Raw genomic sequence first — 26,739 nt, 5'->3', positions numbered from 1 at the left:
CGCGTGGGAAAATGCCGCCGCCACGCACTTTTCCGGTGATGCCAAGGTCGCGCGTCATTTTTCTCAAGGTCATCATTTTGTAGGACTGTGCTCACAAATAACGTGACGTTAACCTGCTGAGTACAACTGTCGGCAACGGACGCCCGCGCCGGTTTCACAGCGAGCACACGGATCCGAACACACGAACCGTGACACTCCATCCTCGGCGGCCGGGTTCCCGCCCGCTCTTTCGCCAGGGAGCACCGAGGGGGCGTGCCGGGGCGCGCGGCACTCACGTGACCACGCAGGGCCTGGCCCAGCCGAGTCGCGCGATCCGCCGTCATATCAGCTTATGCGGCCGGCCCCTGATTGGCTGGCCGCGCTGCCGCTCTGCGCCCGAGCTCCGCCCGCTCCACCCGGCCCACCAGCGCAGCGACTGCCGCCGGCCCTGGTAGCCGCTGGAGCGCCAGCGCCCGGAGCGGCTGCGGACCCTCTCCAGGTAGGGACGGGCGGCGGAAGCAGGGGGGAACGCGTCTGAGCGGGCCGCGGGGCGGAGGAGCCGAAAAGCAGATGTAGGGGAGTCAGCCCGGCTGGACCAAGATGGACCTGGATCTTTGTCCACCTGGGTCCAGCCTCCTAGCTGCCAGGTACGGGCCGAAAACCAGCCGGACTCCTGCGCTGGCCGCGGGGAAGAGGCTGGCATCTTTAAAACAGACTGTGCTGGGACGTGCGGGGCCCGGGCTGGCTGAAGGGGGCGAGGCCAGAGGACACCTGGCATTTCAGGGCGGGAGAGGAGGCCCGGACCAGAGAGAGACAGGCACGTGGACGGGGCTTGACCAGAATGCAGGGTTTGAGGTGGGCTTCTTATCCAAGGGAGGCCAGGCCAGCGAGCACTAGTGCTTCCCATTGCCACGAATCTCCCTTCGATCTTTGGGAGGGGGGAGGTTTCCAAAGGGGCCCCCGAATCGAGGAACCGGTGAGTGTCCGAAATTCTGACCATTGCAGCGCAAGCCTAGGTTACCGCAGCGCGCCAGGGGTGGACGGACACGCGTCCCCGGGCTGGGAAAACGGGAAGGGAGCAAACATCTCTTTCAGCAGCCCAGGAAAAGGAAGCATCCTACATAGTGGCGCCCCTGTGTCACAGCAGGTGCTGTAAGTGAACTAGACATGACCTTGGTAGATCGAGTTTCCAGCCTGCAAAGTTTGTGGCAGCCCAGTGTGTTGGGCTGATCTCCTGTCCTGATATCATCGTCATTGTTTAGCTTCTAATGATGCATACCTCGTAAATAATCAGTGCATGGCTACGATCATTTGCCGTGTGCTTTCTGCGGTGGTACTCAGGATTCCCTGTGTGCACAGGTGACAGCTTGAGAAACTCGTGTCGTAGTTAAAGGGCCGCACTGGAGTGTGCATCACGGAGGTTACCATTTCTGCGCAACTTCTTTACACATTTCTGACCTCAGGTTCCCTGTCTGTAAAGTGGGGATTATAGCAGTATCTGCTTCAGAGTAGTGAGTCTGACAAAGTTATACCAAAAAAGCACTTAAAATAATGGCTGGTTCTCAGTTGAGTGTTAGCTATCCAAAAGGTAATAGTAGACTCAGTTATTCTAAGCCTTATGGTGTTTTTATTCATTGTGTTTTATGAAAGGTTTTATTAAAAAAATTTTTATTGGGTCTGGCGCTGTGGCGCAGTGGGTTAAAGCACCGGGCTGCAGCTCTGGCATCCCATGTGGGTGCCAGTTCGAGTCCCGGCTGCTCCACTTCCCATCCAGCTCCCTGCTAATGCACCTAGGAAAGCAGAAGATGGCCTAAGTCCTTGGGCCCCTGCACCCATGTGGGAGACCCAGATGAAGCTCCTGGCTCCTGGCTTCGGATGGGCTCAGCTTTGGTCGTTGTGGCCATTTAGGGAGTGAAGTAGCAGATGAAAAACCTCTCTCTCTGTCTCTACCTCTTTCTGTAACTGTCTTTCAAATAAATAATTCTTTTAAATTTATTAAGAGGTTAATTGGGCAGGCACTGTGGCTTAGCAGGTAAAGCCGCTGCCTGCAGTGCCGGCATCCGATATGGGCACCAGTTCGAGTCCTGGATGCTCCACTCCCGATGCAGCTCTCTGCTATGGCCTGGGAAAGCAGTAGAAGACGGCCCAAGTTCTTGGGCCCCTGCACCCATGTGGGAGACCCAAAGGAAGCTCCTGGCCTCAGATCAGTACAACTCTGGCCATTGCAGCCAACTGGGGAGTGAACCAGCAGATGGAAGACCTCTCTCTCTCTCTGCCTCTCCTCAAAGGTGTAACTCTGTCTTTCAAATAAATAAATAAATCTTAAAAAAGAGAGAGAGAGAGATTATTTGAAAGGCAGAGTTGAGAGAGATATCTTCCATCCGTTGATTCACTCCTCAATCGGCTGCAATGGCTGAAGCTGCTTCCGTACAGAGCCAGGAGCCCAGAGCTTCATCCGGATCTCCCACATGGGTGCAGGTGCCCAAGGACTTGGGCCATCTTCTGCTGCTTTCTCAGGCACATTAGCAAGGAACTGGATGAGAAGTGGAGCAGCAGGGACTCGAACTAGTGCTCATATGGGATGCTGGCATCACAGGCCAACCCACTATGCCACAACACCTGCCCCGGGTTTCCTTTAATTCTGTAAAAGTAAAATAATACTTCATAAGCTTCTGTGTTAGACAGTGATACTTAGGGTCTGTGGACCCCTGACTTCAAGGGGAGAAAACTTATCAAAAGTATATGCAAAATTATGTGAGCTGGTAGAGTCGATAAGAATTCAAAGAATTAAGGAGCTGAAGAGTAGAGCTAGTGATTGTGAGGCCAAAGGACCCGGGGAGAGTTCATAGACTTTGCAGCCAGAGTATCTGTGCTTCTGTCCTGTCTCCAGCATTTGTTGACTCTGTGACTCTGAGCAAGAATTTTCTGTACCCGCTTTCTTCATCTATAAAATACAAATAACACTTGTACCTAACTCTTGTGGTGTCTTGAAAAGGTTAAATGAGTTCATATGTGTAACGTATTTATAGTAGCTAGCATTTAGCAGATCATAATATTATCCATTATTAATTTATTTTGAAGAAAAATCAAATAGTTCCTGTTTCTGCTGTATGTTGAAGTAGTCAGGACGATTCAGGTTTGTCTGTCGTGACAGTAGTTCGTAACTCCTGTTTGTTGAGTGCATCCTATTTGTCTGCTTGCGTCAAAAGACTGCTTAGTCTCTAAGCCTTATGAGTCTGCAACATAGGTGTGTTATCTCCAAGTCACGGAGCTGGGTTAACTTCAGAGTGCACTTGCAGTTGTGAGATCTTCCTGATTCTAGAAGATTTCATGTGATAGACGTCAAAAATTACAGCAGTATGAGAAGCATGCTTCGAAAGTCCATGGAAAGTGTAATTAAAAGGTTTTGGTACAAAAAAAAATTTGAAATCCTTTTTCATAATACACATTTTCCATAAACTTTTTGAAACCTCATGTACACATGGATTCCAAACACTTTTGCTGCCATTTAAATTTTTAAAAATTCTGTTTTGTAGTGCCAGTGTTCATGAATACCTAATACCACATTCAACCAAGAGCGTTAATTGAAACCAAACTTCTTTTTTTAATTATTATTATTTTTTTAATTCATTTGACAGATAAACAGTGAGAGAGAGAGACAAACAGAAAGGTCTTCCTTCCGTTGGTTCACCCCCCCCAAATGGCTGCTACAGCCAGAGCTATGCCAATCCAAAGCCAGGAGTCAGGTGCTTCGTCCTGGTCTCCCATGCGGGTGCAGGGGCCCTAGCACTCGGACCATCCTCCACTGCCCTCCTGGGCCACAGCAGAGAGCTAGACTGGAAGAGGAGCGACCGGGATTAGAACCCGGCGCCCATATGGATGCTGGTGCCGCAGGCAGAGGATTAACCAAGTGAGCCACGGCACTGGCCCCCAAAACCAAACTTGTAAAAGCTCTGAGAACAGGTTTACTTTGTCTGTATCTAAACTGCCTGTAGACTGGCTGAGGTCCACTCCCTCCTGCCTTCCTGGCATGGGTTTACTGTTAGAACAATAATGTGCAGGGAGCATGAACATAACACAGGTAGTGTGGTTTCAGCAACATTAGAGAGCTTTTCAAAGTTAAGAACTGAGATCTTATTAAGGTTTTTACTTACATCTGATATTAAGGATTGAGTGAAGATGATTTGTAGTACATGTTTGAGTTCTTGTTGTCTATACCATACTGTTCCAGGTACCACATTGAATTAGGGTCTTGGGCATTATGGGTAACATGTAGGTTAGTCCATCAACTCTGACCAACCTTTAGCAGTGCAGCGATGACCTTTTCCCTGATTAAATGTTTGTGTTCATGGGTTTTACTTAGTGTGCCTCCCCTGCTACACTGTTGCTTGACAGTCTTCACCATTCATGACTTTGACTACTGCCTGTACATTGGGCTTGCTTTTCAATTTCAGATTCCTATCAACATGTGGCTACAGCTTCTATCTAGGAGTCTAGATGAGCCACGAGAGATCAGGTTCAGACCCAAACTGAGCCTGTCATTCCCTAGCCACCCTGTATTCCTGCGTTTCCCAAATCTACTAGCTCTCCCCGTATTTATTATTCCAGTTATACTGACGCCACCAGCTACTCAAGCAAGATGAAATCTCACAGTCATCCCAGATATCTCCCCCTTCACATTCCAGGATCTGGGAGTTATCAAAGTCCTGTGGGTTATTCTACCTGCTAAATCTTCAGTGAGTATAGCTGTTGTCACAGCCACTACCTGCGGTCCAGCTGGCATCTTCTCCGGCTTAGTACAGCACCAGAGTGGCCGCACTAGTCTCCCTGTTCCTTATCAGTACTTCATCTTCCCAGTGGAATGATATTTATGAAACATGGATCTGATAATACCCCCTTCCTGCTCAGAAGCCTCTTACGGGAGAGAAGTGTGCAGTCCTTAGGAAGGCAGCAGACCCCCTGAGAGTCTGACACTGCTCTCCTTTTGCCGGGTTCGTCCCCTAACGTTCTTTCCCCCGTCCTTCACCCCGTCACACTGGCACCCCCCAACCAAATCCAGAGAGGAATGAGTGTGCAGTGCTCACTTCTACTTGAAATGGCTGTCCCTAACACTGAAGGACCCTTATGGGGGAGAGGGACAGGAAACTAGGCCTGGGCAAATATCAGGGGCTTCTTAAGAGGTTAGATGCTACCCAGAGCAGAACTGCCCCTCCCCTCCAGGAAACCTCTGGGCGCGCCCCAGAGCAGAGCTGCCCCTCCCCTCCAGGAAACCTCTGGGCGCGCCCCAGAGCAGAGCTGCCCCTCCCTTCGGAGGGTCTCTAGGCGCACACTTATGATGTCACTGCGACCGGCCAATCCTGTAACACCTTAGCACTCTCCCTCAGCATTCTCCGGTATGCTAATTGTCCCTCCGAACCAACCAATCCCGTGCCACCTCTGCATTTTATACCAGCACTCTCCACCAGCATTCTTCGCCAGCATTCTCCCATATGCTAACGGTCCCTCTGAACTGACCAATCCTATGCATGCGTTAGGAATATGCTAATTCGTTGCCTATATAACCTGTGTAAAACTGCCGCTCAATGCTCCTCACTGCCTGAGGTGGGGGGCCCGTTTGTGCAAACGTACAATAAATACCTCATGCTTTTTGCATCAGCTGGTTTGGAGTCTGGGTTTTTGGGCGTCCTCTCGAGCAAGTGGGCATCTCTGCAACTGAGAGGTCCAACATTTTTGGCGCCCAACGTGGGGCTCGAGGTCGCCCTCAGACCCATTCTCTGCGGACCAGTTGGAGGTATAATTAAGTGTTTTCTGTCTGTTGTTGTCTTCGTCTTGAGTATTCTGACTGGCCAGTATCTGACCTGACTCTGTGGGACCAGTGGGGGAGGCAGGCGTGCCCAGCAACCCTTGGCCCGTTACCCGGAGGACGCTCCGGGTTATGAGGGGAAACCCTCGGTCTGTTCCCCCGGAAGACGCACTCGGGGTGGTCTGGAGGTGGGTCGGAGACTAAGTCTCCCTCCTTCCCGGGGAGGGCTGGTCAGGCAGCCGCTCCCAAAAATAGCGCAATAGCGTTCGATTTGTCCTAGCCATGTGTTTTGTCTTGCTTACTGTATATGTCTGTGCAATGGTTGTTCTTTTTGTTTGGGCTGAAATCCTTATACGCAAGGGTCAACAAATAACCACCCCTTTAAGTCTCACTCTAGATCACTGGAAGGACGTTCGAGAACGCGCGCGCCACCTCTCAGTGGAGGTTAAAAAGAAACAATGGGCAAGATTCTGTTCCTCAGAGTGGCCGGCCTTCGAGGTCGGCTGGCCAAGGAACGGCACTTTTAACCTCGATATTATTTTACAGATTAAGGAGCGCGTCTTTCGGCCAGGATCCGATGGACACCCTGATCAGGTGGCCTACATTACCACGTGGGAGGATCTTTCACGTAACCCCCCTCCCTGGATAGAACCCTTCTTCCCGACGGAGCCCATACGGACCCCGATACCCCCTCCTCCTATCCCGGTTGTACCAACCTCCTCCCTATTCCCTCTGAAGGAGATTCGAGGTCCAAAACCTGACAAGCCACCGGTTCTTCCGGCTGATCAGGACTTTCTGCTCCTTGACTCTCCCCCACCCTATCTTCCCAGCCAACCTGCTCCCCCGCAGGAACCCCCACTACAACCAGAGCGGGATGTGCAGCCTTCTGCACCATCCCCTGATTCCACGAGGGAAGGGGAAGAAGTCTCAGCGCCTTCCCCGCCCTCCAGCCGCCTGCGCCTCCGTCGGGGGCAGGCAGGGGGCTCGGGAAGCGTCTGGACTTCGCAGGCTTTTCCTCTTCGCTCGGTGGCTGGCCAGATGCAGTACTGGCCATTCTCTGCTTCCGATCTTTACAATTGGAAAACCCATAACCCCTCTTTCTCTCAAGACCCCCAGGCTCTGACTGGGCTGATCGAGTCAATTTTATTGACTCATCAGCCCACCTGGGATGATTGTCAGCAGCTTCTGCAGACCCTCCTCACCACTGAGGAAAAGCAGCGCGTCTACCTCGAGGCACGGAAAAACGTCCCTGGAGCAGATGGCCGACCGACCCTACTGCCAAACGAAATCGAGGAGGCGTTTCCCTTAACCCGTCCTGATTGGGACTACACCACCGTTGCTGGTAGGGAGCGACTTCGTCTTTACCGCCAGGTTCTCCTTGCGGGTCTCAGAGGGGCTGGAAAGCGCCCCACCAATTTGGCCAAGGTACGTGCAGTAGTGCAGGGGGCTGAGGAAACGCCGGCAGGCTTCCTAGAAAGATTAATGGAAGCCTACCGTATGTACACCCCGTTTGACCCCCTGGCAGAGGACCGGCAGGGAGATGTAATCATGTCCTTTATAGGACAGTCAGCGCCGGACATCCGCAATAAATTGCAGCGGCTAGAGGGGCTTCAGGGATATACTATACAAGATTTAATGAAGGAGGCAGAAAGGATTTACAACAAAAAGGATCCACAAGGAGCAGGAGGAAAGGGAAGGCCTGCACTGGCCTGAGGGAGGCTCGTAAATCCCCAGAGGCAGTTAAAACTAAGGTGGAGCCTTCAGGTGTGGCAGCAACCCCTAAAAGCCCAACACTGCCTTAAGGCACTGCGCCTCCAATTCCGCCCATGTGGCCACCCCTTTTTGGTTATTCCCCTCCCTTGAATCACCCGCCGCCATCTTGTAAACAGCGTGCCTACCCAACCTCACAGCCAGTCCTACTAGGCCCCGACGTGCACAGTCTTCCCTGTAAATGGGGGACCACGGCCTTTCTCTGCACTCTCTTCCAGTCAGTGTAGCCTGTTGCACCCTTGCAGACCACAGCCAGATACTCTAGGGGAGACTAGTCCTTGGGCTGTTTTTTTTCCTCTCCATTTACAATTCAATGCTGTCCTCACTAGGAAGAAAAAATGCCTTTGGCTACCACTGGCCTTACCTAAAGGAACAAAAACCTTCATCCATTAACCCTTTCCAACCTAATGAGTCTTTATTTGCAGTTAATGAAACTTTTTCTCCAGCACTACGGAAGCCTCTCATTCCCTGCCGCTTTGTTTCAGATGTGTTTCCCTGTCCTAAGCAACGGGCTTCTATGCTGATGACCAGCTCTTTTCTGTGCTGCTGTAGTTAACTTATCTAAGAGTTTGCACGTGTCTTGAAGGTTTCGTGTTTTATTGGATTTGTCTGTCTTTAATGTTTGAGTGATTACCTAACTCTGATCAGATCTGCCCCACAGCTTTGGTTAAAATATTCAGGTTATACGTACTAGTTTTTGGCTAAGCGGTTGACTCTCTAACAGTTTAAATTCTCAAATGGAGTCTAACAACTTTGGGACTTCCAGTAGGATCCCTGGAACTCTCAAAGGATGGGACTCTAAATTTGTTAAAGTAACAACTGTTTAAGTCTATTTAAATTATGCAGTGTATTAAAATATTGTAGATGATGTCGGACCTATGTTGTATTCGTGTTTTTGCTTTCCAGCTAAGGTGGTCTTACAAGTTTTTATATGTCCTTAATATGCTTTAAACTTGTTTCTTTTACAGATCTGCTTTTGCAAAAACTATAGTGTCTCTTTTTAACAGTGTCTGCTTAGTGGGTTAAAGTTAGGTCATGTAAGCTCTTTTTAGCTCTGTTAAATAGTTCTAAGTTATGTGCGGATTTTGTGTGCTAACTCTTATGTTCAAGGTGTTTATTTCTGGTTTCCAGGGTAATCTAGTGTGTACTCCAAAAAAGCCTCTTTTGGATGAGCCTTAATGGACTCTTTCCCTACCTCTTCTCTCTTCTTGGACTGCTTCTTGCCCTGCTTTTAATCCTTGCTATTGGCCCATGCATAACGAATAGGCTTATACAGTTTATACAACAGCGCATAGAGGCAACTAGGGTAAGACAGGTTGAGGTTCATTACCAGAGGCTGCTAGCCACAGAGGGCTATGATCCCCTGAACTGGGGAAGCACCCCCGGTGCTCTCCACATTGCCAATGACGGGTAAGATTCCGGATGGACCGGAACAACCTAAGACAGGCGGTGGAGAAAGCTCATCACGCCCCCATAATTACAAGTCACGCGACACCCCAAGACGGGTAAAGCACCCAGCGTCCTGCACCAACCTAAGACAGGGCTCATGGCCAAGCTGCCTGGGTTACCAATGACGGGTAAGGGCAAGGACGGCTGGGGGCAACCTAAGACAGGGACCGCGTGCTAAAACAAAAAGGGGGAATCTGTGGGGCATGAGCGCGGCCAGGCCAGGCCAGGCCAGGCCCGGGGGCTCTGCATGCGCAGCTGCTCCAGGGTGCCCCCGACCGAACTGCGCGAAACGAAGCCACGCGGAGCCAAGTAAGATGGCGCCCAGAGGAAGTAAGATGGGCGGAATCCAAAGTTGTTTACCACTAAAACTAATTGGCTGCGCAACAACAAGGGAGGTAACAAAACTAGTAACAAGTGTATAGACATAGGGCTAGTCCTATAGAAATCCCCCCCCCAAGGTGTTTTTTAAGTAATTGGTTGGTCCTTAGCCCTGCCCCAATGACTCTGCAGTTTTGTGTTATAAAAGGTACTATTATGCAGAAGGTGACTGAGTCCTTGCTAGACTTGACTCCCCGCTGCGTCTGATTGTCTCCGGGACCAGGAGGCTGGGGAACGGGCGAGCGGCGCGCACTTACCTTTCCTCGGACCCAGTCCATCCTTGTACGGGTGGACTAAGACCCAACATCTGGCGCCTTGACCAAATTAGCGTTGGAGACTGGCGTTAAAGACTGGGTCCAACTCCTCCCTATGGTGTTGTTCCGGGTCCGAAACACGCCCTCTCATTGCGGACTGACACCATGCGAGGTCCTTTGTGGAGGGCCCCCACCAATAGCAGGCTTGCTTGACCTTGCCAGTGACTCCGTTGCCGATGCCCCTAGGTTACAGGCCCGGTTGAGAGCGCTCCAGATCATCCAGAACCAGGTCTGGAAACCTCTTGCAGCAGCCTACCAACCCAAGACGACAACTATCCCACATCCTTTCCAAATCGGTGATGCCGTGTATGTCCGAATCTAAAACTCTAGAGCCCCGGTGGCAAGGCCCTTTCACTGTGCTGTTGACAACTCCCACCGCTCTCAAGGTCGATGGAATCGCTGCTTGGGTCCACGCCTCACACGTGAAGCGAGCACTACCCCCCCAGGGCCCCGAGGATCCGGATAGACCAGCCAAATGGAAGCTCCAGCGCACTCAGAACCCGCTCAAGCTAAGACTTTCAAAAACTGTTTAATATTTGTGATGTTTCTGGCCTTTCCCCATTGTTTTTCCAATCCCCATGCTCCACAATTGTTAACGCGGGAAGTAATTTCCCCCACAGGACGGGTGGCCTGGTCTGTTAGTGGTTACATACCCCCAGGGCATGGTGGCCCACCTTATACCCGAACGTATGTCAACTGGTTACTGGGTTAGATACCTGGGATGTACCTGACCAAAATAATTTGACAAAAATCCCTAAAAATAGTCTTAACTATTGGGGCGTGTATGGCTCCCAGTCCCCAGTCAGTGGGACTCAACCCAGTCCAGCAAAAACAGAGTTCCCTCCCTCCAGTGAGGCAGGCTCTCCCCAGACCACCCCTCTTGCCAGCCACCCTTTCGCCTAGCTTGGCAAGTTTAACTCCAAACCCGGGTGCTGACTCAACAGTACCAGTGTCAAGCTTCAAAGATCTCCGAGGTCCAATAGATTTTAGGATTAAAATCTGTGCAAAGAGAAAAGGAGGGAATGAAGGACCCTTATGGGGGAGAGGGACAGGAAACTAGGCCTGGGCAAATATCAGGGGCTTCTTAAGAGGTTAGATGCTACCCAGAGCAGAACTGCCCCTCCCCTCCAGGAAACCTCTGGGCGCGCCCCAGAGCAGAGCTGCCCCTCCCCTCCAGGAAACCTCTGGGCGCGCCCCAGAGCAGAGCTGCCCCTCCCTTCGGAGGGTCTCTAGGCGCACACTTATGATGTCACTGCGACCGGCCAATCCTGTAACACCTTAGCACTCTCCCTCAGCATTCTCCGGTATGCTAATTGTCCCTCCGAACCAACCAATCCCGTGCCACCTCTGCATTTTATACCAGCACTCTCCACCAGCATTCTTCGCCAGCATTCTCCCATATGCTAACGGTCCCTCTGAACTGACCAATCCTATGCATGCGTTAGGAATATGCTAATTCGTTGCCTATATAACCTGTGTAAAACTGCCGCTCAATGCTCCTCACTGCCTGAGGTGGGGGGCCCGTTTGTGCAAACGTACAATAAATACCTCATGCTTTTTGCATCAGCTGGTTTGGAGTCTGGGTTTTTGGGCGTCCTCTCGAGCAAGTGGGCATCTCTGCAACTGAGAGGTCCAACAACACTTGCCTCTGAAACTGTCCTTCAAAGCTCAGATGGAATGTCATATCTGTTACGAAGCCTTTTACAGTAAGAGGGGGTAGCTGTGTTATCTTTCTGACTCCATAGGATTTATTTATACACCTTTATTACAGCACTCTCCCTCTTCCGGTTTTTTTTTTTTTTTTTACTTTAGAAACGATTTAGACAGGATCTTTTTCTTTTCTTTCTTTCTTTTTTTTTTTTTAGTGGGAGGTAAAATAGCAAGGTTTATTAGGGAAGGGACATCTGCAAGGACGGATGGGCACCTCTCCAGACAGAGCCTGAGAGACTTGAGGGGGGAAGGAGTGAGGTTACATGGTTGGGTGGAGAGATTACACCTGGCCAGACCAGGTGGGCGGCTCAGCAGAGAGGCAGAGGGCTGAGCACGCTGACTGGTTGAGGGGGGGGGGGGGTGTTAAGGAGATGGGTCTTGCTTCCCCACCTCTGCTGCTCTTGGAACAAAGGGCTTTTTGGATGTAAATAGAAAAACTTCTCTCTTGAAGGTCTGAAACAAAGGACTTTATGGATGCAAATGTTATCAGACAGGAGGAAGGGAGCAGGGTGTTTGAGATGCAGATACTGGGCTGCACCTGGGAGATTGTGGAAGATTGTCAGGCAGAAGGGGTGGGGACCTCCACCCGGCAGGTTATCAAGTAGAAGGGGGCAGGGCAGGATGTGAATACTGGGCTGCCCCTGAAACACCATCGGGATGACCTTGAGATGCAGCATATGCTGGACATAGATGTCTTCTCTTTAGGCCTGTTACACACACATAAGCTCATAACTGACTTCCTACCTAACATTCCCCCCTCAAGAGGTAATATGCAAAATTCTTTTTTGGGATTATGAATGGAGTTCCGTTTTCAGACAGGATCTTTTTCATTTCCCAAGCTCATTACCTAATATAGTGTTTGCCTCTTAATAAATTGCCATTTGGATGAATCGACAATGGTATATATGATGGAAGCTATCTATCAATATCTGGCTTTGGACTAATCAAATTTGTATTTCCCTAACAAAGTGAGAAAAATGTTTGCAATTCATGAGGAAAGCATATCATAAAGCAAAATTTTAAAAAGTTCCTAATACATAAAAACTTCTAGAATTTGATTTTTATGAAGAAACTAAAATCCTAGTAGGAAACTGTACAGATGATAAAAACATAATTCACTGAAAAAAAATGTTATTTGAAATATACGAAGTGATGATCAACCTCACTCATAATAACTTAAATGTAGATTAAATACACACTGGGATTCCTTTTTTTCCCATTTGATGAATATCTAGAAGTTTGCTGATAATCCCATTGGTAAGGTTGTAGGGAAACTGGCGCTGTCCGGCATTGTTCTGGGACTGACACAGTAGTTCTCCCTGATGGAGCAGTTGAGCCGTGTCTACCAGAGTTAGTAGTGCAGGTCCTCTTTTCCCATAGAAGTTTACACAGTGCTGGGGTAGTCACAATCTCAAAGTCTGGAAAACTCTGAAAACCAAAAGGTTATTTATTTCTGTCAAGTTCAGTACTCGGGCTCGTTTGGTGAGAAATCCCGACTCCAGCTGACTGAGGTGCCTGTTGTGTCTTGGTGCACCTACCAGGAATTTTTGCCTTTTGTTTGCGATACTGTTTTGCTGTTTCGTTGCTTTATTACTTTGTATGCAATCCCATGTAAAAATATCAAAAATAGGCTAAGACAGCCTGGTGGGTACCCATGAGAGTACGTGGAAACGTCTGTGACGATTAGTAGCCCAGGGTGTGGAGCTGTTGTTAGAAGCTTGCCTTGGTGCATCTGTGGAGCATCCCCTTGAAGGAGCCAGCAGCAGCTGCCACCAAATGTGACTTAAGACAGGGGCCTGCGTTGTTGCACAGTGGGTCAAGCTTCAGCAGGCATCCTGTATGGGATTTCTGGCTGCTCTGCTTTGGATCCGGCTCCCTTCAGTGTACCTGGGAAAGTGGGGCACCTGCCACACCCATAGGAGACCCAGATGGAATTCCTGGCTCCTGATTTCAGCCTGCCCTAGCCCCAGCTGTTACAGGCATTTGTGGAGTGAGCCAGAAGATGGAAGGTCTCTGTCTCACCCTCTGTCTGTCACTCAAATAAGTAAATAAATGGTTTTAAAAAAAAAAAAAAGACTAGAAAAATAGAATGACATTTTGTAGTGGCAACAAGGACCAAGAACTAATGGGAGATAGGAAACTAACCATGTTTTCACTAAGTAGATTGACATATGGAAGGGAGCAAATGCCACTGGCTGCCTTGTTGATCGTGCAGCACACTAGCATGTACAGAGAACCAGTACTGAAGATGAATATTACTGTTAGAAGGCAGGATTCAGACATTTAGGAAGCAGTGTGCTTAAAAATATCCAAAAGTGTGGCAAAAGACGGTTGAAAAATTTTATTACTCTTAGAAAACTCTTGTGTTTTCTTGTCCTCAACTTTGTGTAAAAGTAGTGCTTTGGGCATTTCCCTACCTACCGTCATTAGAATACAGCCTTTTTCACCAAGGAATGTTGTACTCTAGGAAAAACAAGGGTTAAACTCATACCCCAGTGCAGTTCGCAGAGGTCCAGGAATCAGAACTTCCTGTACAAGGTTAGTTATAAAGATCCTGTTCTCAGAATTACTTCATGCTTAAAATGATGTTGATAAATCAGCATTAATTACTGCCTAACATTTTAGGCTGACAGTGAAGTTTGAAAGTAGGCATGCCAATTTTTGGAAGAATTTCCTGTCACTAATGAGAAGATGATACCTAACCTCATTCGTTACACCTTAGATTTAATGGCCAATCCCATAAATAAGCCAGGAAAAGTCGAAAGTGAAGAAATGATTAACATTGATCCTGACACTTCCATGAGGCGTTTCGTGAGTAATGGGGAAATTGCTGGAAGGTTGTTCAGCACACACAAGCTTGCGGATGGTGTGACAGCGATAGTGATGACAGCAGTGGCTGCATTGTGAACCCAGGTGGGAACATCGCTGAAGACATTATGGTGATTAATTAAACACCAGTTGTTTATGCAGAAACATGTGAATAAGACAGATGACATTTGTAGAGGTCTTTTCAGAGGGCCATCTAGGGTAGTGTTACTTTGTCCCTTGAGAATCTTCATCCCAGCCCATCCTCAAGGTCTGCTTCCAGCCCAGTGGACCCTTCTCTTGAAGATTTTCATCTTCCAGATGCAACGAATATTTATTACGTGCACTCACATGTGTGCATGCATGTGTGGATTTAACTTTGGAAGTTTACTGTTTGTGTGGATTTAACTTTGATTTTGGAAGTTTACTGTTTTCCTTGAAAAAAAGAAGTACTAAAGTATTTATAGTCTGCACCAATTCTGTTTTTCATCTGTCATTTCTTGAACTATATAGGTAATTACATTGCATATATAATTACTGCATGAATATCATACAAATAAACTGTAATACTGTTTACGTTTTTATCCTACTTGAATATCCATACTTTTGATAAACTGATGTTAAGGTATTCACTGATTGGCTTATATTATGGCCCATAATTTCTAGAGTTTACAATCTAGAAATTCTGAATTCCAAAATAAATCTGATGCTAATTTTTTTGCCAATTTTTATAAGCTTTTATTTTTAGTTGAAATGCAGAATTGCAGAGACAGAGACAGCCATCACCTGCTGCCTCCAGGGTATACATCAGCAGGAAGCTGGATCTGAAACAGTGAAAGGACTTGAAGCCAGGCGCTCTGCTGTAGAATACCGGCATCTTAACCACTGAACCAGACACCAGCCCTGATGCCATGTTTTAAGTAAGAATGGTACAGTAAGAAGCAAGTAGGGGTGGGCATTGTGGCGTAGCAGGTAAAGCCGCTGCCTGTGATGCCAGCATCCCATATGGGCACCAGTTCGTGTCCCAGCTGTTCCATTTCCGATCCAGCTCCCTGCTAATGGCCTGAATAAAGCAATGAAAGATGGCCCTGCACCCACGTGGGAGACTTGGAAGAAGCTCCTGAGTCTGACTTTAGCCCAGCCCAGCCCTGGCCATTGCAGCCATATGGAAAGTGAACCAGTGGATGAAAGATCTCTCTCTCTTTCAAATAAATAAATCTTAAAAAAAAAAAAAAAAGTAAATACTTACTTTAGGTAAGAACTTTCACTATAAAAAAAGCAGGTGATGGCTTCCACAGTAGCAGAATGGGAACCTTCTAAAATTTCCTCTATAAAAGCAACACAAACTGACAAAAATTGTCAAAATGAACTTCAAAAACAAAAACGAAAAAAACCTCTGGGAGTTAAAGGTCTAGGAGCATTTATTTGAGAAAAATGGCTAAATCCCAGTAAGAACAGGGAGCTTGATGGCATTTTACCTGGCTCTCTTCCCCCGCCTATCCTCCCCCACCTAACAGCCTTGCGACACGGTGTCCATGACAGACAGCAACCTGCCCGCTTGGGAGGGACAGAGCAGCTCTAGCGAACAGCTCCCCCTGCCCTGTTCGCAGGACGTCACTGTCTGGCCTCTCTGAAAAGCTTCGTTCTCAAGCCTTTTCCTTCCTCTGGCTTGTCAGAGCTTACTCTTTGTGAATGGTTCTGTCTAGGGTATTTGTCAAGAACAATCCTTGTTTACAATTCAGCTTCTGGGGCACTGTGACCAATTGGCACTACCAAGAACCTGAACCCCACCCCCCAAATCCATCCCCCAACATTTAAAGTGAAAGGAAACACCACCATGGAATGGGATGTCGGCAGGAGGTGCTTAACAGCTCTGACTTTCCTGGGGGTTTAGAATGATTCCCATGAGCAGGGCTGTGCAGATACCCAAGAAAGATGGGAGAAGGCCCTAACCTCTCCTCTGTGGCTGACCTCAGGTGTCCACACCAGCAGGAAGTGAAGGCTAGGGCCAGAGGCGTAAATTCCCCACACAAGTGATGAAACCGGAGCCCAACCCAGGGCCAGAGCTGGGAGGCTGATTGGTTCCCGACATTCAAGGAATTGTAACAATAGATGCAGGTGTCAGAGTTCAGGAAGATAGCTTGCTGATCAACAGCAGGGGCATTGAGCCCCAGGGCAGGCACACAGGGAATCTGCCACTTTCCACAAAAAATGACAGGGCACACAAAGAAACAAGAGAGTGATGGCCCATATACACTGAAAGAACGCTGAGTGGAAACTGTCCTTAAGAAACAAAGGTGTTGGACTTTTATTGTTTTAATTATCTCGTCTATTAACCCATATATTTCTTTTTTAAAAAAATTTATTTAATTGAGAGACATAGTTACAGACAGAGAAAGAGGTCTTCCATCTGCTGATTTACTCCCCAAATGGCTGCAATGTCGACCTTAGCTGACCTGAAGCCAGGAGCCAAGAGCTTCTTCTGGGTCTCCCACATGGGTGCAGGGGCCCAAGCACTTGAGCCATCTTCCCCTGCTTTTCTAGGCCATAGCCGAGAGCTAGATCAGAAAAGGAGCAACTGGGACACGAACCAGCACCCATATGGGATGTGGGTGCCACAGGCAGAGGCTTAACCTACGACGCCACAGCGCCGGCCCCAAGATGTTGGACTTAACTGACCAGAGACTCTAAATCAGCTACTATAAATATAAATTTGGTGAAAGAATGAAAGAACACCATATTTAAATAACTAAAAAAAAGTATAAGAGCAGTTTCCCATAATTAGAGAATATAACCTGATAGAATCATTTTTAAAAGAATCAAGTAGAAATTTGGGAGCTGAAAAGTACAGTAACTAAAATTAAAAATTGTCAAGCTCAACAAAAGACTTGTGTTGACAGAACAGAGAGTCAGAGAACCTGAAAGTAACACATTTGATTATCCCAGCTGAGGAACAGAAAGAGGAATGAAGAAAGTTGAAGAGGGCCACGTTTTTCTCTGGGTAATGCAGTGAAGTATGAGCGAGTCTGTCATAAACGATGAAAGCCAGCCATAATGTAATAATGTGTGAATTATATCTGAGAGCTGTTTAAAAACCAAGAATGACAGTATTCTTTACTTCGAGGTAGACCGACTTCCAAGACATACATGTTATGTAAAAAAGAAAGGAACATCACAGTGTGTATATATATTGCCATTTTTTTTGTAAGGAAGATAGAAAAGAAAAAATGTGTAGGTATTTGCTCTTTCATGGAAAAATACTACAAGGCTTCATGGAAAACTAATAAATACGGTTGCTCTGAAAGCCAAGAGAGAGATGACAATTGGTATCCAAAGTCAGTTTATTGTTGTAAACTATGTGGGATTTAGTGGGGGGAACAGGTTACAAATGATAAGTGTTTTAAGAGAAGCAGGCATTATGGTTCAGTAGAGTAAGTTGCCGTGTCCACATCCCACACCAGGGTGTCTGGAATCGAGGCCTGCCTGGGCTTCCAATTCAGCTTCCTGCTAATGCACTTGAGAGGCAGCAGATGATGGCCCAGGTGCTTGGATTCCTGCTGTCCATGTGGGAGACCCAGTTGGAGTTCTGGCCCCTGGCTTCAGCCTGGCCTCACCTGATTGTTGCAGGCATCTGGGGAGTGAACCAACAGATGCAAGATCTCTCTCTCCCTCCCTCTCTGTCTCCCCCTCTTTCTGTAGATTCATTTCTTTTCAAATAAATAAATCTTACATAATTTTGCTTTCCTCGAGGCTGTTTTATTTCCTAAGTCAGTGTTCATTTACACAGCCCAGTATGTGGCAGGTGAAGGCACTTGAATACCTGAAATATAAGGTGGGTAGGCAGTTTCAGGATGTCAAGCGGGTTTTTTGTTGTTCAGAAATTTCGGTTATCCATGAGATGGTTTAGAATGCTGAGCACATTTTTCTCTGTGACTGATGCAAAGAAAAATGGGCCCAGCCTAAAGGATAAAAAGCCAGCCAGAGTGTTGCTGGCCTGTGTTGTAACAGGAGGGTGAGTGTGGAACAGACTTGTTTTCTGAAGTGTGCTGTCTGGAATAGGAGTGGGCAGCCTTGCTGGTGCAGGTTAGATAGCTAGTGATTTGGGTTCTGTGGGTCACACTGAGTGCGCAGGACTCGGCCTCCTTTGTGGATGGAAAGCAGCCCCAGGCAATCAGTGCGCATCCCAGTGACACTGTTCCAGTAAGCTTTCCTACCAGAGCGCCTCTGCGTCCGGCTGTGGGCCACAGTGTGCCAGCCCCTGAACTAGGATGTTGATTGGGGCAGAGAAATAAATGTGTTCTGGCTCTCGCCGCCAAGAACACTGATCCCTTTGTCCCCTCGCTGAAAGTGGTGAGCCTTTCCTCCTGTCAAAGAACAGATTGTCCCGTGGCTGTGGGGGCGGCATCCATATCCTTTGCAGAATCTGTCCTAGGTCTCCTCCCTGAGACAAAGCTCTGGGCACTGGGAGTCCTTGAAGGAGAGAGATGCAGCTGAAGGAAGAGCCGTTTGTCTGAGTTTCTGGTGCCCACTGCTGGCTGCGTTGCCGTAGCAAACAATAGGAAAACACAGTACGTGGACTCAGAGCGGGGCGGATGCCACTTGCCAGCCTGACCCTAGGGGAACACTTCCTGGGTCTCAGTTTCCCCCACAGAGCTTCAGTATCCCCGTGTATAATGAGGAGATGGGCTAGAGATGACATTTAGCTCAATGGCGGCTCCAAAGATGGCATGTAGGGGCGTAGGACGGTGGAAGACTCCCTAATTGCTCTTAAATCAGGAACCTCATCCATAGTCTCTCTGAACGTTGCTTAGAAGCATGTCACCTGGTAAGTGATGGTGCCTGTGCCTCTCCCAGGAGCGGAGATGGACCTTGTTCTCGGAGCGGCAGATTACTACTTCTTCACGCCGTATGTCTATCCAGCCGCATGGCCAGAGGATGACATCTTCCGGCAAACGATCAGTCTCCTCATTGTAACCAACCTTGGCGCTTACATCCTGTATTTCTTCTGTGCAACCCTGAGCTACTACTTTGTCTTTGATCATGCATTAATGAAGCATCCACAATTTTTAAAGGTAAGAGATTTCTGTACCTATTTTCCAACAGCTGTTACACTCAAAATAGCAGTATGTTGTATTTATGAGATTCTTCAGGTTAAACTGCTTATATGTAACCATTAAATAAAATTTTTGAAACCAACCCCAAATGGGTTATGTGGTTTTGTGAGGGCTAATCGCCTCTCTCCTTTCCTTACTTTAACAAATAAATGAATGCCTCTTAAAAAAACTATAAATTTAGAATCTTTTACTAGATACATAGGTAGAAATTTCTTTGATAATGTTTGCAAATAAATAAATATACATCTGATGTAATTATTTTACTGTTTAACTCTCAAAAGCTGAAATGTATTTTTACCATAGGTATTTTTGTTTGACTAGATAGGGGTTTCAAAGTTTTTTACAATCTTTTTTTTTAAGATTTCTTTCTTTCTTTCTTTGAAAGGCAGACTGACAAAGATGGAGATACAGAGAGAGAGGGAAGAGGGAGATCTTTCACTTCCTGGTTCATTCCCCAAATGCCTGCATCAGGCAGGGCTGGGCCAGGCTGAAGCCAGGAACTCCATCCAGATCTCACACATGGATGGTAAGGACCCAAGTACTTGAGCCACCATCTGCTGCCTCCAGGTGCATTGGCAGGAAGCTGGATTGGAGGCAGAGGTGAGACTTGATCCCATCTACTCCTGCGATGTGGTTGTCTCACGGGACAGTTTAACCTGCTATATACAATGCTCACTTCAATAATCATTTTTCTATTTCAATTATTTGTATTTATCAGTTACTCCAAGAACTGGGAAAAAATAGCTTGAGGAATGGAAGTTAATTATGAAAGAAATGATTATTGCAGGGCCGGTGCTGTGGCACAGCAGGTTAACGCCCTGGCCTGAAGTGCTGGCATTCCATATGGGCACCAGTTTGAGACCCAGATGTTCCACTTCCAATCCAGCTCTCTGCTATGGCCTGGGAAAGTAATAGAAGATGGCCCAAACCCTTGGGCCCCTGCACCCACATGGGAGACCCTGAAGGAGCTCCTGGCTTCAGATCGGCGCAGCTCCGGCCATTCTGGCCAATTGGGGAGTGAACCATCAAAGGGAAGACCTCTCTGTCTCTCTGCCTCTCCTTTCTATGTGTAACTCTGACTTTCAAATAAATAAATAAGAAAGAAAGAAATGACTATTACATAAATAGAAATTTAAAATACAGAGTCTAGGGGCTGGCATAGTATGTGAAGCTAACACCGGTGACACTGGCATCCCATATGAGTGCCAGTTTGTGTCCCAGCTGCTCCACTTCTGATCCAGCTCCCTGCTAATGGCCTGGGAAAAAGCAGTGGAAGATGGCTCAACTATCTGGGTCTCTGCCACCCATGTGGGAGACCCAGTTGAAGCTCCTGACCCAGCCCCGGTTGTTGCGGTTATCTGGGGAGTGAGCCAGGGGATGGAAGATCTCTCTGTCTCTCTTTCCTTCTACCTCTCTCTCTCTAACTCTTTCAAATAAATAAATACATCTTTTAAAAAATTACGGATTTTGTGGAAGGATAAAAGGTTTCAGAATTTAAAATATGTATCCCATTTACTCAACACAAAAGGGATGTTTTTCTCATACATCCTTGCCCTTCTATTACAATTGTGTAGAAACTGAAGGTGAGTCCCTTAATAGAAAAGAATTTTAAAAGTCCTGTCAAAACCAATTTTATGTTAGCTCTATGTAACAGAGATTTTTTGATTTTGGAGTATTGGAAATTTCAATTTCAGAATCAAGTCTACCGGGAGATTAAGTTTACGGTCCAGTCATTGCCATGGATAAGTATTCCCACTGTTTCATTGTTCCTGCTGGAGCTAAGAGGTTACAGCAAGTTGTATGATGACATAGGAGAGTTCCCGAATGGTAAGTAAACAGTAAGACCGTCAGCTGCAGAATGATATATGCACAGGTTGACTTCTTTAAAGAACGAAGTCTAAAATCTGTTGTAGATAAAATTGTGCCTGAGTGAAGATCGGAGTGTTTGTTTTCTCTTATCCTTACTGAATTCAAACTTAAGTCAAGTGTAGGTAGTAATTTCTGAAAATCAGAAAATACAGATTTTTTTAGAAGTCCATTATCCTGCTCCCTATAAGCTGTTCATCGTTTGGCGTACAGCCTCTCACTTTACTATGCCTGTGTATTTCATTATTTACATTACAAAATGAGATCCTGCTATGCGTGCTGGTTTGGGACTGTCACGTTTTTCTTGTGGCAGTAAATACAGCTACATTTTTATGTCAGTGAATATTGATATTATACTAGCATAAGTATTTTAGTTATAGTGTTTCATTGGATGGATATCAGTAATTTATTTCAATGATTTTTACTTGTTCAGCTGTTGGATTGTTCCCTTGTTCTATTATAACCAGTCCTGTATGACAACTTTTGTGAAATTTTGAAAATATTTCATTAAGATATGCTTCTAGTATATAGAAAGAATAATAGCTAGCATTTATCGAATGTTCATATGTACTTGTCAACAGTTCTTAAGTTCTTCACATGTGTCAATCCATTTTTTTCTGTAAGAATTATAGGTACTAGTAAGGCATTTCAAAAAGTTCATGGAAAAGTGGAATAAAAGCTAAGTTTATTTTGATCCAAAAAAGTTTTTCAGATCCATGCATTACATAGGATCTTCAAAAAGTTCATGGGAAATGTGTATTATGAAAAACCTGTTTATACATTCAAAAAATTTTGCATCAAAATAAAAACTTACCTTTTAATTCTATTTTTCCATGAAGTTTTTGAAGTACCCTCATTATTATTATTTTTTTAAAGATTATTTATTTGAAAGGCAGAGTTACAGGGAGGCAGAGACAGAGAGAGAGAGAGTGAAGTCCTCTATCCACTGGTTCACTCCCCATATAGCCACATTAGCTGGAGCTGGGACGATCTGAAGCCAGGAGCCAGGAGCTTCCTCCAGGTGTCCCACACAGGTGGGGCCCAAGGGCTTGGGCCATCTTCCACTGCTTTCCTAGGCCATAGCAAAGAGCTGGATGAGGAAGTGGAGCAACCGGGACTCAAACCAGCGCCCATATGGGATGCCAGCACTGCAGGTGGTGGCTTTACCCACTTACACCACAACGCCACCCGCCCCCCCCCCCCCCATATTATTTTACTCCTTTTATAAGTGAGTAAACTAGGTGAACAGTTCTGGGAACTCACATGGGTCACTCAGCAAACAGGTGGTGGCTCTGAGACCGGAGCCCAGGCCTGCTGGCACCAGAACCCTGCTCTCTACTAGGTTAAATACTTAGGGGAAGGAACAAAGCTGTCCATGGTGGTGCCGGAGTGCCTCGGCCTTGAACAGTGAGCAGGATTGCAAGGAAAGGTGAGGGCAGGAGGGCATTCCAGCTTGTAGAACGGTTTGCATAAAAACATTGGGAAGACTCCCAAGAAAGCAGGCGGGTTAGAGCAGGATCATAAGAACAGTGAGGTTGGCAAGGTAAGACAGGGCTGGGCCCCGGAGTCAATTCTGGGTTAAAGGTATTTAGTGGAAAATAAAGTTCTGAGCAAAGAGATAATATGTAAAGATTTGTCTTAGAAAGATTAATAGGAAAGAGAATATTAATCAGCATTATTTCCAAAGATTTAAATAATAAAGATAACTCGAGTGTCCTTTTCTTGTCTCATAACTATCTTTATAGTTTACTGAAGAAGCATTTTTGCAGGATGTTTCAGGTTACTGTGAGAGGGAAATGAAGAAATGACTACGTTCCAAGGAGTCAGGGGAGATTAATTTCTAATACAGTGAATTAGCCCAAACAGGTCACTTGCGGATTGTGAGTTTAGGGTTGCAGTGGGAACTGGGATGGATGTGTAACAGTAAACTCCTGGGGCGGGCGCTGGGTGCAGGTGCCCCTTGGGACCTCTGCCTCTGAGTCCAGCTTCCTGCCAGTGTGCAGCCTGGGCAGCAGCAGCTGATGGCTCAGGTATTTGGGTCTCTGCCACTCGGGAGGGAGATTTTGATTGAGTTCCTGGCTCTTAGCCTCAGCCTGGTCCTGCCCCAGCTGTTGTGGGCATTTGGAAAGACATCTCTCCCTCTCTCTCTGCCTTTTAAATGAAAAAAATGAAAAGAAATAAATACATTTTTTAAAAAATGGGGGCAGGGTCGTGGCACAGTGGGTAAAGTTGCTGTCCACAGGCCAGCATCATATATGGGCACCAATTTTAGTCCCATCTGCTCCACTTCCCATCCAGCTCCCTGCTAATGTGTCTGGGAAAGCAGTGGAGGATGGCCCAAGTCCTTGGGCCCTTGCACCCATGTGGGAGACCTGGAAGAAGCTCCTGGCTTCAGTCTGGCAGCAGATAGAACATTCTCTCTCTCTCTCTCTCTACTTCTCTACTTCTCTGTCTCTCACCCTCCCTCTGTAGCTCTGCCTTCCAGCTAAATAAATATTAACAAAAACAAACAAACAAACAAAAAAGTAAACTCTAATCCTGAGAGCCAAATCTTGGTTCTGCTGTTCTGTTTTCTAGGCTGGATTCAGCTCATTTTCAGTGTGATTTCCTTCCTCTTTTTCACTGACATGCTTATCTACTGGATTCACAGAGGCCTTCATCACAGACTGGTGTATAAGGTAAATTCCTGTGTGGGGGAGAGAGGACAGATGTCACACATTTCAGCAGTGTAGGAAATGTGTTCTCATTTCTAAGAATTTCCATTACTGTAAGTGCCTGCCTACCCATAGTCAGGTCAGGTGCCAGGTAAATTTTGTTCCTAATCTTTATGGACTTCAATTGTCACCATTCGGGGTAAAGAAGAAGGGCATTTTATAAGGTGATGTTGCTAGGTCCTAGGATTTTGGTTCAGGTCGTTTCCACAACAAATGTGCAGAGCTCAGCTGAACTGTAGCGCAGAGTAAAGTCAGTGTTGCTAACTGTGTGCTCCTCTTCTCCAGCGCATACATAAGCCTCATCACATCTGGAAGATTCCCACTCCATTCGCAAGTCACGCGTTTCACCCTGTGGATGGCTTCCTTCAGAGTCTGCCTTATCACATCTACCCTTTTGTCTTTCCATTACACAAGGTGGTTTATTTGGGCTTGTACGTCTTGGTTAACATCTGGACGATTTCCATTCATGATGGGGATTTTCGCGTCCCCCACGTGTTAAAGCCATTTATTAATGGCTCAGCTCACCACACAGACCATCACATGTTCTTTGACTACAACTATGGACAGTATTTCACTTTGTGGGATAGAATTGGAGGCTCGTTCAAAAATCCTTCCTCTTTCGAGGGGAAGGGGCCTCTGAATTACGTGAGGAAGATGACCGAAGAACAGTGCAACAGCCATGCAGAAAACGATCCTAAGAATGACAAACTATCCAATGGAGAGTTTACCAAGACTGAATAGATTATTGTCCAGTTCTTCTTAGATATTTTTAATAATGAAAAGTAACCTTCGTACAGCCAAGCTACATAGCAAGTGAGTGGTGTCGTTTGAGAATGAGCAGTGTGGGTGTTGCTGAGCAGTGGTCATTGATGGTAGACCCAGGGAAGATGCTGTGAGCACCAGGATTCTAATCTCACTTAGCATACCCCATGTGGGTCCCCGGGACGACTGGTCTTTTCAGCCCACAGAGCTGTGATTTGTACAGCCTCAGCAACAATTTTAAACAAGCTAAAGAGTAAACAACTGGCCGGCGCTGTGGCTCAACAGGCTAATCCTCCGCCTTGCGGCGCCGGCACACCGGGTTCTAGTCCCAGTCGGGGTGCCGGATTCTATCCCGGTTGCCCCTCTTCCAGGCCAGCTCTCTGCTGTGGCCCGGGAAGGCAGTGGAGGATGGCCCAAGTGTTTGGGCCCTGCACCTGCATGGGAGACCAGGAGAAGCACCTGGCTCCTGGCTTTGGATCAGCTAGATGCGCCGGCCGCAGCGGCCATTGGAGGGTGAACCAACAGCAAAAAGGAAGACCTTTCTCTCTGTCTCTCTCTCACTATCCACTCTGCCTGTCAAAAAAAAAAAAAAAAGAGTAAACAACTGAGGGGACAGGCTGAGTTCTTTTGCCTTAATCCTCCCATGTTCTTTAAGACAAATTCTTTGTGCTTAATAATACCAAGACTAAGCACTGTAACAAGAAATACTAATGTCAAGATGGTTCCTTCCTTCAGGAATGGTTCATTCTTCAGTGTTAGCATGATAATGATTGTAGTATTTTGTTCAGCTGGAAACATCTGTGTGAGAAACAAGTTCTGAATTACTGGCTGTGTAAATGAACTAGGTAATAGCAGGTGTGTGACAAGAGTGCCTCTTCCTACACATAGGCTCTTTCTCTGGGAATATTACCAAGTATTCTGTTTTACTGATGAATACATAAATGTGAATTGTAAAAAATACCAATACTACCATCACTTAATCCAGAGCTGGGATTATGTAACTAAGATTTTGATGGTTACTCTTTGCAACCATTATTTAATAAGTGTAAAAAATGTGTGCATCTGACTATATTTAGAAAGGGAAGTTTTGATGCCCAGGTATTATATTTGGCACAACCGATTTTTTAATTAAATTGATGCACTGCACTTTTGATATGTTTTGAAGTTACAAACTTGTATTTTTTTATGAAAGGAAATTATTGCCAAATATATATGCCTATCACTGAAGGTTTGTTTTAAAATCTTACTGTTGCTTCATTTTTCTCCACTTCCTCAGCAAATATACTTTCCTAAAGGAATGTGTATTGTAGCATAAATATTGGGAAAACAGGGTTTGTAAAGGCATTCTATAAATTATTTATGTAAAAATCAATAAAAGCCGATCATGATTATTAAACTGTATCAGTTAAATCTGATAGCAGAAAGTCTTGTTTGTACCAAGTTTGTGTCTATTTGAAACTGTAGAAATTATGTGGATTGTTAGAACTGAGTTCGAACACCTCAAGATGTTCAGTATCAAGTGGAGAAAGAGATAGAATATTCTGTTGTATTTCACATCTTTATTAGATTGAAATTTAATGTCTGAGATCCAGAAGAAAATGTTTTCTTGTTTTTCTGTTTGAGTGAATGTCACGAGGCTGTCTTGCCTGTCCCAGTGCACAGTTAGTGTTCGTCAGCTGGTAAATGCAGGTGGGTTCTTTTCACTCACCCCACCTGCCCCCAGGGCTCCCTTTGCCCAAAGGAAGAAGGCAATTAAGGAGTGAAATAAACACACTGTTTCCTAGTAAGAATAAGAACTGATGTGTGGGAGCTTTTCCTTTTGGACAGGCATCCATACACACAAGTCCTTAGCAGGAGGAAGCTAGGACCCCGGGAGAGGTGAGTGGCTTTTCCAAGCTATTCCTCTCAAGTCCCCTGTGGATGTTTCTGGTCTGGATGGTGGATGGTTTTCCACAGGCTCCTTCCATGCTGGGGCGCTGCCTGCCTGTCTGTGCCTGGAGCTCTTAGTTGAAGGAGCACTTAGGGAGCGAAGGAAAAGTGTGTGGAAAACAGGTGCATGTTCTCTGGACAAGATT

The 26,739-nt window shown here is 46.5% G+C and overlaps 1 protein-coding gene across 5 annotated transcripts; it reads left to right on the top strand.

Annotated features, from left to right (window-relative positions):
• The first annotated feature begins 402 nt into the window (after positions 1-402).
• LOC133763538 (lathosterol oxidase-like) lies at positions 403-26,060 on the top strand. Of its 5 annotated transcripts, none has more exons than XM_062197293.1 (6): positions 427-478; positions 6,329-7,124; positions 19,063-19,280; positions 21,017-21,149; positions 23,766-23,866; positions 24,188-26,060. In XM_062197293.1, the coding sequence occupies exons 2-6, from the start codon at positions 6,821-6,823 to the stop codon at positions 24,641-24,643; spliced, it is 1,212 nt and encodes a 403-aa protein (XP_062053277.1). In that variant the 5' UTR covers positions 427-478; positions 6,329-6,820; the 3' UTR covers positions 24,644-26,060. The 5 variants fall into 5 exon arrangements, with proteins under 5 accessions (XP_062053279.1, XP_062053277.1, XP_062053276.1 ...); XM_062197292.1 differs by lacking the exon at positions 427-478 and having other exon boundaries at positions 5,203-6,376; positions 6,941-7,124; XM_062197295.1 differs by lacking the exon at positions 6,329-7,124 and having other exon boundaries at positions 403-478.
• The last annotated feature ends 679 nt before the right edge of the window (positions 26,061-26,739 follow it).

This window comes from Lepus europaeus, chromosome 7 (assembly GCF_033115175.1).
Source record: "Lepus europaeus isolate LE1 chromosome 7, mLepTim1.pri, whole genome shotgun sequence".
Lineage (NCBI taxonomy): Eukaryota > Metazoa > Chordata > Mammalia > Lagomorpha > Leporidae > Lepus > Lepus europaeus.
Note: the sequence above shows the minus strand (reverse complement) of the source record. Positions and strands in the feature narration are given on the sequence as shown.

Excerpts from the sequence above, each read along its gene's own strand:
- LOC133763538 (XM_062197291.1), top strand. The coding sequence starts at position 6,065 with ATGTGTTTTGTCTTGCTTACTGTATATGTCTGTGCAATGGTTGTTCTT. Across the intron at positions 19,281-21,016 it reads AGCATCCACAATTTTTAAAG|AATCAAGTCTACCGGGAGAT; the intron begins GTAAGAGATTTC and ends TTTCAATTTCAG. Across the intron at positions 21,150-23,765 it reads CATAGGAGAGTTCCCGAATG|GCTGGATTCAGCTCATTTTC; the intron begins GTAAGTAAACAG and ends TCTGTTTTCTAG.